The following is a 17,140-nucleotide window of genomic DNA, read 5'->3' as shown; positions in this document are numbered from 1 at the left end:
ATAAAACGAGGCGGATCGGAAACGTGCGTAGGCACATAATGTTCCAACGCATTAAATTAAAAAAACAGAGCAGGTCAAGTCCTGAAATACAATCCATAGAATTGAATAAACCAAAGACCTTAATTAAATGAACAGCTTTGATAACAAATAATGCATATAATAATACAGTTATAAAAAACATAGCTGGTAGATTGCCAGAAAAAGCCACGATAGCCTTGTAGATACGCGGTCTCCAAAAAGAGAGCAAAAAATTCTTCTTTCCATTGAACGCTAAGATTAAATGCTCTTGAATAACAACCTTCAATTGGAGTGACACTCTCTCACTTGACCTTGTCTTTACTTCATAAGTAACGAAAAGTCAATTTGAGAGTTAGGAATTCGCTCCACTAGGAGTGAAAAATGACTTCACACATGCAATTCAGCCGAAATTGTACAAACGAATGAAAAAATAGCAGATTTGAAGTAACTGTTACGTCATATCGTTGTAACAAAAATCTTGACGAAAAAAAAACATACCAGGACAAGTCCTGAAACAATTCAAAGAATTTTTAACGACTGAACAAAAGACTAGACCTAGAATGGAGAAACATAGCTGGCAGGTTGCCAGAAAATAGCCGCAATAGCTTCGTAGATCTGCAGTCTCAAAAAGATAGTAACAGAAGCAAACCAAAGAAAATTCTTGTTAAATTCTGAGATGTTCTATTTTGATTACGAATCGGTATAAGTTATTGCTGCTTCTATTAGCCGCTCTACAATAACCTTCATTTAGAAAGACACACACTCACTTGACCTTATCACTTTGAATTAAAGTAAAAAAGTCAGTTTCAGAGTCATGAAGTCATTGTTGAGAGCGAGGTAAGTCACACGTGACCAATAACTCAATCACGCAAATGAACAAAAAAACTTGCTCCAATGACGTCTCACACGCACTTCCGTTGAAATTGCACGAACGAATAAACAAGCAGAGTCGAAGTGATTTGTGACGTCATATGGTTGTAACAAAAATCTTGACGACGAAATTTAAAAAAATCAAGAGAAGGCCGATAAAAGCCCCAGCTATCACTTTGCGGCCATTAATACACAAAACATTTCAAAAATGCAAATAACCAACGAACGTGGGTCGAATTCTCAAACAACCGCCGAGCAGGTAGTGTTGAGAAGATTGGAAGAGAGGGGTCCACCATGTGAAGGAGGGCAGACTGTGGGTGTAGGAGGGCAGACCGGGTGGGGAGGGGGGCTGAGTGGCTGGACTGAGGGGACGGGGTCAACCGTTTAAGAGTAAGAACCGAGCCGCACACCATGAAATTGTCTACTCGAAAGTTTTGTTGGATCGTATTCTAAAAGGAGAATGCAGCTCCAAAAGAACTTAATGCCCTCCAGTTGTTATCTGTTTTACCATTTTCGAGGACGAAAAATCAAATGGGTCAGACGAAAAATCGGTCAAGCGAAAAATTGCATGAAAAAGAACACAGTACTGATATAATTGCTAGAAACATGTTTTTAGAGCAATTACAAAAGAAACCTTCTCCGCTCATCTTTAAAGAAAAACACGGAGTCATTAAAGAAAGTCATTAAATGCAATATCAATATTGTAAATTCAATTGCACAAAATGGGCCCGCAGAATGAAATTACTACCTTTACTTCTAACCGAACAGAGAGATGAACAAAAACAGACTAACGTCGGTCGAACTGCTCGCCAGAGACTGACGAGGCAAACCAATTGGAAGGTTCATAGGATAGATTTTTATGTACAAAGAATACTGACGAGAGGGGTTCGCGGCCACGCCCTCAGATGAATGTTGGGAACATCAACGTACGGTCAACTCTCACAGTCGGTTTACTTCAGCAACTAACTAAATTTCTGAATGCGCGCGATTCAAGTCACTCAAAAAATCAAAAAGTGAAAAAGTGGCTCGAGAAGTGATATCAAATGAATATTATAGAAAACGGTCAAACAAAAATTTAGCATAGAAAGACACATCAACAACAATGGCTTCAAATTTCGGCCGAGAGATATTTAAACTTAGCTGAAAGATGGCCATAAAATAGCCGCAATAGCTTCGTAGATCTACAGTCTCAAAAAGAAATTAAAAAATTCAGAGCAAAAAAAATTCTCTTTATTAAATGCTGAGATATAGTTTGATTAAGAATATGTATCTTATTGCTGCTTGTTTTAGCTGCCTTCAAATCACCTTCAACTAGAGTGACACACATTCACTTGATCTTATCTCTTTGAATTAAAGTGAAGAAAAGTCAATTTCAGGTGAGGAAGTCATTTTTGAGAGGTAAGTCACGTGTGACCAAAAAACTTCATCACGCGAATGAGAGAGAACACTCGCTCCAATAAGAGTAAAAAAAATGACGTCACGCATGGAATTCAGTTGAGAATGCATGAACAAAAGGCAGATTTCAAGTAATTATGATCGTAACTAAAATCTTGACGAAAAAAACAAAACGAGAGAAGGCCAATAACAGCCACAGCTATCGCTTTGCGGCTATTAAAGACAACACACAAAACATTTAGCAAAAATTGAATTTCACGGCTTCCTTCGAAAATAAATAGCCTCACCGCCATTGAAACACGCAACTAAAGTCCTCCAACACATATAAAACTCCACATCATTGACTAATAAACATCAATATTTATAAGAACAACCAAGGGACAAAAAAGAAACATGCTGGTAACAATAAAATTCGCCCACTTTTTTTAACACAAAGAGTGTCAAAGCACAAACAATCATTAGCTAAAAGACAGAAACTTCAATTGATCTTGATAAGCGATTCAATGAGACCTGTTATTATTGATATTGAGTAAGATCACATCAAAAAAAAAACAAGCAAAAAAAATCATTAATAAAAAACTTTTGCAAACTCTCTCAATCGTTAGCCACAAACTTAGAACTTACAATAGTCTCAAAAAGGTGTAATTGACAAAACAAAGATAAATAGCAATGACAAACTAAGAACTAAGAAAGAGTTTTTAAAAAAATGTTTCAATAGAGAGCCATTGAGACCTGTTATCAAGATTCATATTATGTTACTTAGCACTTCAAAATGAATGAAATCACCACGGAAAAACCTAACCAGATAACGTCGGAAGCATTTATATCGAACGAAGCAACGGGGGTAATATAAATTTGGGGTGTAGTTTACAAAATTTTTTATAGGTGCAAAAACTGTGAACTCAAATGGTTTCAAACCCTCGACATGGAAGATAACAGTCTGTCATCTTGACCACTGCGCAACAACGGTCTTGATCCTCTACCGCTCACAATCGCTGTTACATTAGCGAGAAACAGTGAGAGCAATTGAGATCACTCAAAAAGAAGACGTGAAGCGTGAAAAAGTCCCTTGAGAAGCTAATGAACATTCTAAAAAAACAAACGCGCAACAACGGTGAGGCAAAAGTCATGCATAACAAAGACACCTTCATTTACAAACCTTCCTCAAACTTGGTTCGAGAGCAATTAAAAACATCAAACAGTAAAGACAAAAAAAAACATTTATTTTCTAGGTTTTTTGGTTACAGGTAATGTCAAAGATCATAAAATCGTTATAAAACATACCCGGCAGATTGCCGGAAAATAGCCGCCGTTGATTCCTATAACCACGATTGGGATTGGAAAAAATAAAATTATGAAAAAAAAATTGTAGAAAAACAATTTTAAAGTGCGAACTATTTTGATGTCATTTTGTAGTTGATCATACTCCTGTTTCATAGTGACACAATACAAGATCTAGAATCAAAACTAATCAGCATTAGAGATGGTAACTAAGACTTATAATAACCAAGTTCGAGTAACATGCATCTAAAACTGGGTTTTATGGGTTTATCCCGTTTCTATTTCTGATTTCGTTTTTTCATACCGAATCTGTGTATTTGAATTGCTCTGCTGAGCAACTGTTGTCTTAAGAACTGCTCTCAAATGACTATTGGGAGCTCTAATCAATTTCAGCCTCCTCCAGTCGGGGATTCTAAATGGGACTAAGAAGTTCAATAGTGGGCTTCAAATAACCACATTAGATGGTTAACATATACCACTATCAAGATTTAAAGTGAAAAATGGCACCAGTTTCGGCTCACTTTTTATTTGACTTTTAGTATTCAATTGCCACCAATTGAATTCAGCTGCTTGAAATTGTGATTGAGAGAGAATTTTAGATCAGCGAAACGCAAAAGTCAAGGGCTTAAAAGTCACTCGAAAAGTCAAAATTGTCAAGCGAAAATTTTGCATAAAAAGACACATACGTTTACAAAAATTGCTATGAACTTCTTTCAAGAGCAATTAAACACTTTTAGCAGAATGAGAGATGAGTGAAACTAGCCTAGAGAAGTCAAAAAATCTCACGCAAAATTTTGAAAAAGCTGTTAACTAAGGTTAAGCGAAAAAATTTTATTCAACAAAGTGAAAAAATAGGAGCGCTATAATAGCCGGCTGAGAAGCTGAGGCGGCTATTAATAAACTGAAAGCATTAAGTAGAATCAAAAGTGTCATCAGAAAACGAATGAGATCATTCAAATATAAGTTATGATAAAATAAAAAAAACAGGTGGCAGAAAAATTCTAAATATCTCCTTGGATTGATCAAGTTTTTCATGAAAATCCTAATAGTGCAATTTTTATATTATAAGCTCAAACATTTTTTCTTGAATTTTTTTAACTATCCACTATCCATCCAGTTTTTTAAGGGCTTTTCAACGATGCCACTTTTGTATCTCCGTGGAAAATACCAATCCTCCAAAATTGGCGTAACAAAAAAAGTAGGGCTGGTATAAAGTTCCTGGAGAGTTGGAACAACAAAGCGTCATCCGTTACAAACCATTATCATAACTATTTATATCAATTTGTTCACAAAGTCTGATGTAAAGAATGTTTTTTTGCAACATGAGGTGGGATTCGAGTAAAGAGTAACCTCTAACCTCCATTTCCCATGTGATCTTGCTCTCATCAGAATCGCTCCCATCTGCATTGCATCCTCCAGCATATGTGCAATAATACAGAAATCGCTCTCTACATTCCACCTAAAGTAAATGATTTCTAATTAATATGGAGGACATGAACAGCAATTGCCAATCCCCAGATATTTTTGGCGGGAGGAGGCTAGGTTCTAGTTCCACTGAGATGAGTAGGTGTTTAATGGGGAAAAAGCCTCAATTCTATCAAATCAATTAAGCGATTTATCCACTAACCTGTACATTATGGGCAACCAACACCTTGTAGATTTCCTGCATCATCTGTGTCGGTTCCATGGCTGACGTCGTTTTCATACTCCACGTAAACCGTAGAGACCTGGGCTTCAGGTTCGCATTGGGACCACCCCCTCCTCCTGTACCTTGGTGACCTCCTCCGCCAACTTGACCCCCACCAAGCGAAGAGGTCTCGTCTCTGTTGAAACAAAGAATATGCCACTACAAATATGACTAGATGCCCCCCAAAAAAGTGTACGTTGAGCCTTTTTATCCACATATGATCCATAAAATTCATTTACACTACAAAAGCCCTCATAATTGAAATCTTTACCATAGTAAAATTCGCATTAATAAATTGAGAGTTTAAGCAATTACAAAGGAAAAATTGGTTTCCGTTTAATTGCAGGGCATTGAGCCATAGTCTAGAAAACAAGACAGCAACCTGGATCATGAAACATGAATTTGTGCAATTGTCCTGAAGTTAAGTGATTTGGAATTCAACATCGATCATAGAAAAAGTCTAAAACAATTAAGTAGGGAAGGAACAAAAACAGTCATCAGGTGAAATACGAAACTGAAAGTTTCCTTAATGAAAGATGAGTCTGCAACAGGCTGTTGTTGAAGCAAGTATATGTCAATACTCTGTAATAACCAATTTGTTAATAAAAGCATGCAGCAAATGTGCACGAAAAACAACCGACAGAACCTTGTTAGTAGCATTTGCACTCGCTTTTTTAGCCCAGAATCAGCATTAGAAAACAGAATGAAGTTCCCACTTATTTAGAGTCAGTTCGCAAAGGGAATCTATAAAGCCAATGCCAAGATACCCAATGAGAAATGATATCCACTTAAAAGGTAATCATCCTTTGGATCTCGACGTTCAATTACAAAAAAGCAGTTGGTATTACAATTGAAGATAACCATGACTTTCACATGGCTCTAGATGCAAAAAGTTTCCTTAGCTATGATGTATCAGTTTGAAAAAGAACAAACGTAACCTATAAGCGCTTCGGTCGCATTTATCTCTAAGCGTGCATGCATACACTTTTAGCAGCCAAAAACTGGTGGCATAAACTATACCGCCGTATATTTTAAGCTTGAATTTACAAGATTAAATTTGACGGAAATATCAAGAAACCGCAATAAGGGAAGAAAGTTTGCGTAAACGAACCAATTGAATATTGCAAAATCTTGTCCTGCGCCTGTTTTGGATTTAGCTAGCAGAAAACTACATGCAACTAACTCGACGACAGGAGTGAAAATTCCGAGCATTTTCAAATTAGATTAAAAAGAGGCCCGATGGAAACACTAAGAAATTTTTTCCGCAAATATAAAGCCAATCTATTTCATTCAAGTGATTTAAATTCACAGGTACGAGGAATTTTTAATCTTTTGGAAACAACAAAAGACTAACAATATAAAATTTATCTACAAAACGGATGTGCAAACATAGCCGGCAGATTGCCGCCAAATAGCCGCCGTAGACGTGCTGATGCACGTCGGGATTGAAACAGAAAAAGAAGAGATAAATTAACCAAATTTTTCTTCTATGTTTTTTTCAGTGTCAAAAAGTGTTCTAATTCGACGTGCAGTTTCGGTTGGATTCTAAAACTATACTTATTTCATCTTCTAAACTGAAAGCTAAACATAGCCGGCAGATTGCCGGAAAATAGCCGCCTTTGCGCGCTTGATGCATATCGGGATTGAAACAGAAAAAGAAAAAAAGATGAGATAAATTGACCATTTTTTCCTATTTTCTTTCAGTGTCGAAAAGTGTTCTAATTCGACGTGAAGTTTTGGTTGGATTTTAAAACCATACTTAATTCAGCTTCTAAACTGAATGCTAAAAACCTTAATACCAATGTCAGCTGGCGAACACTAATGAACTTGGATCATCTAATTCTCAATGACTTAAGGACCGGGCTTTATCCGTTTATCCAGTCTCTTTAGATTTTGCTCTTTTGACCTTGACTGTATTCACTATCTTGCGTAATTCATCGAGTGAATGGATTTAAAAACCATTCAGTTGAAACAGTGAGTGAGGTACGTCAAAAATCAAACGTGAAAGTCGTGACTCATTTAAAACGAAAAACGTGATCAAAAGGTAAAGCGAACTAAAAAAGGAGAGCGCCTAAATAATAGCTGTTTGAGACGCTGACGGCGGCTATTAAAAATAGCAGAAAACTACAACAGCGCAAATAAAGCCCAAATCGAAAATGATGACATAGCTGGACGATTGCCGCAAAAAACCGCCATTGACGCACATTGGGATTGAAAAAGAAGAATAAAAAAGTGTTCGAAATTGACAGAATTTTTTTCCTAAGTCTGCAAAAATGGTCTAAGCCCAGCGTGAAGTTTCAGTTAGATTCTAAAACTATACATAATTCAGTTTCTAGCCTGAAAACTACACTGATTTTGCTCTTGTTAGATTCTAAAAATATACTTAATTCAGCTTTTTAAGATTACAAATAATGTCATCTAGCAATCACTCAAACGAACTTTGAAAACCTAATGCAATATGACTTAATGACAACAATTTATCGATTTATCCTGTTCCATTTGATTTGCTCTTTCGACTTTGACTGTATTCACTACATTGCGTAATTCAATGCGTGAGAGTATTTAAAATCCATTCAAAAGAAGTGAGTGAGGTGAGAAAATCGTGACTTCGGAGCCAAAAAAGTGATCAAAAGGTAAAGCAAATTTTTTTAAAAAAACATAGCCGGACAAGTACCAGAAACAACTCGGAGTAGAGAAACAGACAATAAAAAAGACCTCCTGATTGATTACACTAAACTTTTTGAAAAACACTAAACAGGAAAACTTACATTAGAGAAGAAAATGACATCAACAAAAAGCGTCTGATAAAATTTACATCAAGTTGCGACTCCAAAAGTACAGGTAAGATTTGATAATTGAGAAACGCCGATGGTTCGCAAGAAGATGATATCAATCGAAGGACAATCTAGCAGTCTCATAAAGAAGAAACCGAGCAAAGGGAAAATTGATGGCAAAGGAACAAAGGAAAAATGAAAAAAAAAACAGTATTAAATAAAAAACATAGCCGGCAGATTGCCGGAATAGCTGCGAAATAGACTTGCGTGCCGTAAAATACAGATGGAAAAAGATACGGAAGTGAGTTGATAATAGTTATCGCCGCCGCCTATAAAACTTACAAGTTTATTTCAAAGGAGGTTGTTCTTGGGTGCAAAAAAATTTTCCCGGTCGCATCTCGAACCGTCGATCTCCGGATTAACAGCCAGTCGCCTCAACCACTCGGCTGTCGGACTATACAATCTGTTTTCTTACAATCAACTTTGTTTTAGGAACAGATTCTGTTTCTGAATAACCGCAATTTAGGTCACGCAGAAAGCGTGAAATCAAGCGCGAAACAGCCATTTAAGCAGTGACGAGACAGAATGTTCCAGAACAAATGTAAAACGAAAATGAAGCGTCAGACGACGAAACAAAAAAAACCAAGAGCACCGCAATATAGCTACGCTCAGCTTACAGCTTCGCAGCTATAACTAGAACAAAACGCTCTAAAACGGTAAAATCAAACCTTCCAAACTAAATTTGCAGAATTTATAATTACATTTTCTGCTGGATCAGTCAACCGGCTAATACGTTGCAGAAAAGTATTTGAAAAAAGTTTTAAAAAAGCAAAGATAAAGAACCTGAAAAAAAATTTGTATAACTTATTTCAGTGAAAAGTGCCCTGTCTATATTTCAAGTGGTGGAACTTTACTATAAAAACATCCATCAAACCCATCTTAAATAAGAACCACTCCTTCTCTCAGCTCTTCAGCAATTTGACCTAACAACTTTGTTTTCACGCATTTCACTTCCTGTTTCAAACACAAAATTAACGATCAAAAATAAAAAAGATGCTCCACCAATACTCCTCTTCGAGTCGTAAAAAAGGAGAGCGCCTAAATAATAGCCGTTGAGAGGCTGACAGCGGCTATTAAAAAATATTTACTAGAAATGGGCGTTTTAGGGCATACAACGTCCCTTTTTATGGCAATTTTTATAACATGGATGTATTAGCTTTGGTAACAAGTGCGAATTGAAATTTTAAATGCACAGTTTAATCATTGCAGGACTCCGTCTCGGCTGTAATAAAAATTCCGAAACATGCAAGATTAAAACACATAAGCATGAATCAGTCTACCAATTAGGATTCTGTCAGTAACCACTTCAACTAAACTATACGCGAACCCATTCCATCTTACACGAGTGAGCCGGTGCTAGAATATTGGCCGGCAGAGTGCTCAGCCGACAAGGAAAAATGAGAAAATTAGCCGAGTTTAAATCTAAATTGGTCAGCAAATCTTATTGGCTGATAAATCACTACTTTGGACCAATATCTTTTGTGTGCGGTCGGCTCATTTTACTACTATTTCGACTAAAAAATTTTCATTTTTAATTTGTCGGCTAAACGCGCTGTCGGCAAAGACGGCGTCCACCAGTGATACCTGTTCATTGCGGCATGTTCCTCATGCATACCACCCCCCAGTGATATCTGGTCTGGGGCGGGGTGGTGGTGGTGGAAACCACTGCTGGTGTGCGAGTGACGACCAGTGGTGCCTCCTCCTCCGCACTTGTCGGCAGTAGAGCCACCCGAAGATGACGAGAACTTAAATCTGGACGAAAGCCGCGAAGTCGAAGTGCTGCATGTGAAGAAGTGAAAATCAATTTCACATGAGACACTTGATGATTTCGAAATTCTCTCATTACACTTCACATTTTTTAAGAATAGTTTTGAGATTTAGCGCACCGACCTGTTGTCATGAGGCAAAGAATTATTATAAAAATTTTGTATCCTTCACTTGTAGCTCGTTGGTCAGGCTCATTTTAACCAGTCCACTTTTTAAATTTCTGTAACCATTGGATGGCGACTCTATGATGGGAAGAATGTACGAAGTGTTTGATCTGCTAAATATTAACGGTAAATTGATTTAGACCAAGAGTATGATATTGATACTCTTTCAGCGTCCACTTTCACGAAAATTTTTAGCTGCTCATCTTCCGAGTTCTCTTTATATCGAATGAAATTGAGATCAAACTGTCAACATAGAGCATTAAAAAACAGGTATCAAGGCTGAGTTCAAAAATCAACATTCCTCGTCATAATTCCCATCCAAGGCGATGAGCGCACATATTTCCACCTGTTTCCTCTTAGGAAATTCAGGATTGTCGAATCGACATGATAATTTGAATGCGGCTCTTCGCTTTTGATGATTGAGTGATTTTTCATGAGATTTCGAGGACCGAATTATCAATTGATACCAGATTGGAGAACAGATGAAAACGATAGATATTTATCTGATGACGTTTCATGAGTTTAATTTGAGACATCTCATGAGTTGTTTTGAGATATCGACAATTCCATGGACATTAACTTACTCATTAATGCTCTCGAAAGCCTTCTGAAGACTCATCATTCTAGCCGGGTAGGGTGAGAATGTGAAATTATAGCCCAGAGAAGGCGTCTATGGTACAAGAGATGTTCAAGCAATTTTCCAGTTCAGCACTCAGTGATATACACTAGAAATTTACTTTAATAAAAAACAACTTCGATTTTTTTTTCGCGCAAAGATTGAAAAACATAACCGACTAACGTCGGGCGAATTGCTCTCAAACGACCGGCGAGCAGTTGGCTTCGTCAGTAGCTAGCCATGCTTTAGCTTGATTCACCTCTGCAAATTTTAGTTTTCTAGCCTTGTTAGTAAAAAAACTCAAAAAACTGATATTTCAAAAATTTGCAAAATAATGCAATTATTAAAAAAGCTTCCAGATTTCGCAGTGAAAATGTTCAAAACTATTTTTTGTCTCTGCAGTTATCTCAAGTGACCAATCTGCAAGACTTGAAAAGCTTGCACCAAGTAATGATCGTTGAACTCAGAAGGGAAATATTCAAAAATTTTGAAAACAACCGGAAAATTTAACAAAATCTTGCTAAAACTGAAGATACTAAAATCTTCAAAACAATGTCGCTATCTCAAGAGACTATCCGGCATCCCTATTTCAAGCTTTAAATAATTTCACTGGCTCATAAAGATCCATAAACTTGGAACATGATAAAAAAATTTCTGAGAAATTGAAAAAAAATGAATTTTATTAAAAAAAATGCAAGTCATTGGAAAATCGATAACCATTTCACTGACTCCAGAAACTATGCAGCAGTTTATTATCAAACCATGGGGAGGTCCAGTGTCAAAAAATGATAAAAATTAGATTTCAAAAAGATTCAAAAAACTTGAAAAAATTGCAAATATGTTTTAAAATTGCTGATATTAAAATCTTGAAAACAATATTTTACATCTAGAAGCTATGCAGTATACTATAATCGAACCCTAGAGTAAGTTATGTGCCTCTCGAGGCTGGAGAAACCTAAAAAAATGACCAAACTTGAAAGACCTAAAAAATACTTGAAAAAATTGCAAATTTCATAAAAAATTTCAAGTTGCATAAAAAAATTGGTGATAATAAAAGTTGAAAACTAATCCATGGCCACAAAACATTTTCCAGTAACTTATTATCAAATCCTAATCGAGATTTTCTGTAAGGCTGAAAAATCTGAATAATGACAATAAATGACAAAAAACTTGAAAAAAAATTGCAAATTTTGTAAAAAAAAATGCTAAAATTCGAGGATCTGAAATCTTGAAAAACATTCCATTACATTTAGAAATTATACAGTAACGTAATGTCAAATCCTAGAGGTGGTTCAGCGGCACTTGAGGCTAGCGGAACCTAAAAACCGACAAAAAACTTTATGCAGGTTTTTTTTAAAAAATTGCTAAAATTTGTCATATTAAAAAAACTAAAAGCTATTCCATGGCAAATAAAATCTTTTCAGTATCTTATTATCAAAACCTTAAGGACGTTTTCTGGACCCTGCGTCTGGAAAGACGTGAATAATGAAAAAAATGTCCAAAAAATGAAAAAATTTGCACGGTTTGTAAAAAAAGCTAAAAGTCGTGATGTTAAAATGCTGAAAACAATCCACTACCACTAGAAACTATGCAGTAACCTTTTATAAAACCCCAGAGGAAGTTCCTGGACACTTAGGGCTGAAAGAACTCAAAAAATAACAAAAATTTTCAAAAAGCTTGCGTGTTTTTAGCGATCGGTTGTTCGTCAATAGCCACGGCTGGGGGTGCACCGGGGGCTGATGGGGAGGGAGGGGGCAACAGTGGGGTGGAGGTGTCTTCATTTTCTAAGAACCACCCTTCACAACATAAGTATAAGTCTGCAAAACAGTTTGAGCTGAAACAGAGCTTAAAGGCTCTAAGAGCACTTACTGCCCTCTGGGCGCTACCTATTTATCCCGTTTTTGAGGACGAAAAGTCAAAAGCGTCAGACGAAAAATCGAATAAATAAGACCGACAGGACTAATATAATAGCTACAAACTTCGTTTGAGAGCAATTAATTATCAATAGCAATAGTTTTTGCGCTACGTCCTGTCTTCTTTAAAAAAACAAACCAGCGCATAAGAATTTTTTTGCTCTAATCTACGTTTGCAAAGTTCTGAAATTGTTTTAACAATATTCTTAAATCTAATGATCTTACGTGTTTACATTCTAATTCTGATGTTCTGGGCTAATGCTTTAATGTTGTTTGTAATTTTGAACATCTCGAGCCTTTTCATAACTATATCTCGCAACGACTGCAGATATGGGATCCATGTTGGTTGAACACGGACTACTGCAACTGCTGCTAAGAGACGTACTACTTGATTCGGGTGATAAATCAGACGTATAAATTTCATTTACATCGATACTTTGATCGAAGCGTATCTCTGGTACAGGAAGAGATCTCATGTACTGCAGATGCTGTTTATGTTGCAGTTCTTGCATCTTCGATGGTGTAAAATAACCAGACCTGAAAGCAACATGTCCGTAAGTTTCGCGAATCAATTCTTGGGAATGACATCTGAGATTGAAATGAATTCTGTGAGACGAATGTGATAACTGCGATTCAATTCAACTGCGTGATTTGATCGAGCAGAAAATTAGATTAATTTCTGAGCAATATTCTGTGTCGCTCATTTCGCATTGTTGGTCTTTGTCAAATTCGCGTGATCATTATTTCGTCTTCAATAGTCTTCCTAATGTCAGGGGAACTTCCAAGAAATAGTTGACAATGATGATGATTGAGCTCATCAAACTAGCTTAAACGTCCTCGTTGTGTTTTAAAACAGATAAAGATGACTTCATTTGAGTCAACCAGTTACCGTGATGGTTGAAAAAATAAAGAAATTCCCTGAACACCAAATAAAAACGAATATCAGTGTCTCATGACGCAAAAAAAGCATAACAGGACAAGTCCTGGCTTACAATTCAAAATATTTCCATTGACTAAACAAAAAACGACCTAGAAATTACTAGGATGGGATCAGAAAACCATTTACAGAAAATTAACATCCAAAAAATTTGAAAAACCAATAAAAAATTGTAGTCAAATTACCACATGCGAACAAGAACTACTAGCGAACACCGTTTCCTCACTCAATCTTTAATTTAGAGTTACGCCGCAAAACCACTCGCATTTTCGCTCCACTTACTGTTTCGGCGTGACCAAAATCATCCAATTCAAAAACATTTGCAACAGTTCTTTAGAAGAACAGCCCGAAGAATTCTGGTAACAACTCAAAGAGTCGCGTCTGCCAAAGTATCACATAATAAAACTAGTCAATAATATCATAAAAAGCAATTTAGAGTCAAATAATGAAATATTTAGCACCAGGAAACAGCTGAACTAAAAACAGGAAAGAAATAATTTAATTCCTCATAACATATCGGTGTAAACAAAAACGAAAACCTTTCTTAAACCAAATGTAGATCACAAACTCATAGGCTTACAAATTTAACTTAATTTTAAGGAAAATTGAAAAACTGCAAGAACTTGACAAAATTTTCAATTTCTCGAATAATAATTCAGCAAAATACTGTTCATAACATCAAAACTGATAAAAATTTAAAAAACTTCAAATTAGCAACTCGAAAACTTGAAAATACAATCCATACAGCCTTCTAAATTATTAACCTAGCTAATTTTTCAATTGTTTCATTTTGCTTCAAAATTTACTCCCAAAAACTCGATTAAGAGAAACTTCTGCAATACTTCTCTTCGAGTAAAAAAAGACAGCGCCACAATATGGCCACAGAATGGAGAACAATGGTCACTCAATATCCAAATCATATCAGTAACAACCCTATATTTACACTAATTACTTTTGAAGATCAACAACGGAATTTTGGTTAAAAAAACATAACACGACGTTTATCGTTTATCCTTTTTTCCATAGATGTTTCAATCTCTGCACTAGTTCTTTCTCAAAGGACTGAAAATGGACTTTCATAGACCGATTTACGTCAAAGTCAAAGCGAATTCACGAAACTTTTCGTTTGCCTTCTAGCGGCTAACTGCCACATTAAGTTCAGCAGCTTAAAATTGTTAATAGAGAGAGCAGTTTAAATTAGGCAAAAATCAAGAAACCGAAAGCAAAAATGCCAATTGATTCAAACCGGTCCCAAAAAAAATTGCAAATTGCTCCCAAAACAAATTTGCAAAATTTGCCTTGGAGTACAAATAAACATAAACCGACTAATGTCGGAAAAATTGCCCTTGAACGACCGGCGAGGCAATTTAATTCAGGGGCTGCAGCCGAGATCATTTTTTAAGTGTGCAAAAACAGCTTACCACGCCGGGATTCGAACCATTGCCCTCTCGCTCCCTAACCAGAAGCACTGCTCACTCGGTTATCAGGCCCTTATTTTTGCTATGCTGTAATCGATTTTATTTTAGCAACAAGATTTGCTTCGGAGTGAGCAATAGAGATCACTCAAAAGGGAAAAACGAAAGCGTGAAAAGGTCACTTGAAAAGCCAAACAATGTTCTAGAAGAAAAGCGCAAAATGGTCAAGCAAAAAATTTTAAAAAAGACCAACACGTTTACAATAATTGCTACAAACTTCGTTCAAGAGCAATTAAGGAAACTTAGGATTGTACATAATCATTTTTCTGTTTACGCGTAACTTGACGAACATCCTGAAGGCTATGTACACTTCTATTTAGCTAACTGACTTCCATCAGTTTACGACATAAGACAGCCATTACACTAAGCATAATTCCCTGATGTACTCTAGACTTTCTCCTCGAATTTCAACAGAATAACAAAATTATTCATTTGTTCATACGACCACTTTGCATTTAGAAATTTTCCTCGATAGCTTTTAATTATTGATCATATTAACCTCGACCGTAAAACCATCGTTTTTATTAATCAAATGTTTTTAATAGTTGAGTAGAGTTTTGGTCAAAAATTTTTTCTCGATGGAAGGAACTTTAGAAAAGGTTTTCATCAGCTCCGAAGCTTCCACCTCAGTTTTCTCTCATGGAAACGGTTTTTATACACTTGAATGTATTTTCTCGGAGCATAAAGTTTTCTGAACATTGAGTTAAAATTTAACAAGCGGAGAAAACAAGAGATAGACATGAGACAAAACAACATAATTAGATAGTCTGTACAACACGAGACAGAGAAATTCACTCAATAAGATGACAACCTTGTCTATTCGTCATGTTTCTATTTACGTGTAGAACCCTTGAACCTGTATTAAGAAACAACCAACTTATTTTTCAAAACAGAATTTGCTTAGCTTGAAAGAGAGAAAGAATCAACCGCCGTTTAGTTATATGATTAGCAAATGAAAGACAAAAGATAGATTCTGTCACCGCAACTGCTCAAGTGACATCGGTTGATGGTTCCACTTTCAGAATATGATTACTTATCTTTTCAGCATGTTACTTTCAGCTCTACTTACAAAATGCTGTTATTCGAGTTCGCGGTTGTAACTGCCGATTGGTTGTGATGTACAATATGGCCGTCCGGAGAATCGTAAGACGATCTGGAACCTCTTCGATTCCCGCCTGTAATCTCGTTATGGGCAATCGCAGTCGTGTTCAACGATGCTTGCATTTGAGAACTGTGGTTATGGTTCGCCGAGGACACCGGATTTATAACCAGGGTGTTATTACTAGCATTGTTATTACTACCACTACTACCAGTCATCACACTCTGGTTCTGGTTAGTACTAGTAACTGGGTTTGCCGGGTTCGGTGGGAAAGCAGCATTAGAGCCGATTGGTGATAAGTAAGGGTTAAATAGGTTGGACTCGCGAGACCCAGTGGCACCTCCGGTACCACCCGGGTTCGTACCCGCGCCCCCATAAGCAGCAGCATTTTTGAGAGTGGCAGAGTAATTTATTCTACGTGCACCTTTGCCTTCAGACGCACTGCAAACAATGAACATGTTCCAATTTGTTCACAAAAATCTGGAGATTCAAAAAATTCGATGATGTTAGAAAACAATCACACCGTTCGCCGCTTACTTCAAAACCAACAAAAAGTTATCACACCATTCTGAACATAAGGTTTTAACCGAAAACTCGATAGATGCATTAACAACCATTTCTTGAACATCGGAGTATAGGGCAAAAGTTTACATAATTAGTTCTATGATAGGTAATTTGTTAATCTGTCACAATTTTCTACAGCATTAGTCTACTTTTTAGAGCTGTGATACAACACCCGCATCAAAAGTTATAACTATTTAATCGTGAGTATCACGTGAGTTTATCTATACAATGTTTCGCTATCTTCACAAAATAAACACAGACGTTAGACTTCAAAGAGTGAAGTAGTTCACCGACCAATTAATTGGTAAGCAAATAAGTACACCTAACTTTCCAGCTATGAAAAGAGTATGGGGTTGGTAACTCTATACGTTCCCCGATCATAAACTCTAATTTCCCTCAAATTAACAATTCAAAAATTTTGCATCAAAGAGGCAGCAGTGTCCTCGAATATCTGCATTTTGCCTGCTTCCCGAAGTACTATCGCAAAATTGGACATTTACTCAATTAAACGAAGATCCTA

At 36.4% G+C, this 17,140-nt stretch overlaps 1 protein-coding gene across 9 annotated transcripts in view; it reads right to left on the bottom strand.

The window, feature by feature from the left end:
- Nucleotides 1-17,140, bottom strand: part of LOC142350926 (uncharacterized) — a 137,720-nt gene that overhangs the window by 2,092 nt on the left and 118,488 nt on the right. For 6 of the 9 annotated variants that reach the window (XM_075402951.1, XM_075402949.1, XM_075402948.1 and 3 more), the window contains 5 exons: nt 16,027-16,497; nt 12,842-13,082; nt 10,601-10,686; nt 5,192-5,387; nt 4,922-5,023 (listed from right to left, as the gene is read on the bottom strand). In XM_075402951.1, the coding sequence (XP_075259066.1) occupies nt 4,922-5,023; nt 5,192-5,387; nt 10,601-10,686; nt 12,842-13,082; nt 16,027-16,497 (1,096 nt within the window). Of the gene's footprint in view, nt 1-4,921; nt 5,024-5,191; nt 5,388-9,669; nt 9,865-10,600; nt 10,687-12,841; nt 13,083-16,026; nt 16,498-17,140 lie in introns of all 9 variants that reach the window. The other 3 variants (XM_075402952.1, XM_075402954.1, XM_075402955.1) reach the window with 3 other exon arrangements.

This window comes from Convolutriloba macropyga, chromosome 12 (assembly GCF_964194025.1).
Source record: "Convolutriloba macropyga chromosome 12, txConMacr16.3, whole genome shotgun sequence".
NCBI classification, from domain to species: Eukaryota; Metazoa; Xenacoelomorpha; order Acoela; family Convolutidae; genus Convolutriloba; species Convolutriloba macropyga.
The sequence above is the reverse complement of the archived record's forward strand: the minus strand, read 5'-3'. Positions and strand labels throughout refer to the sequence as shown.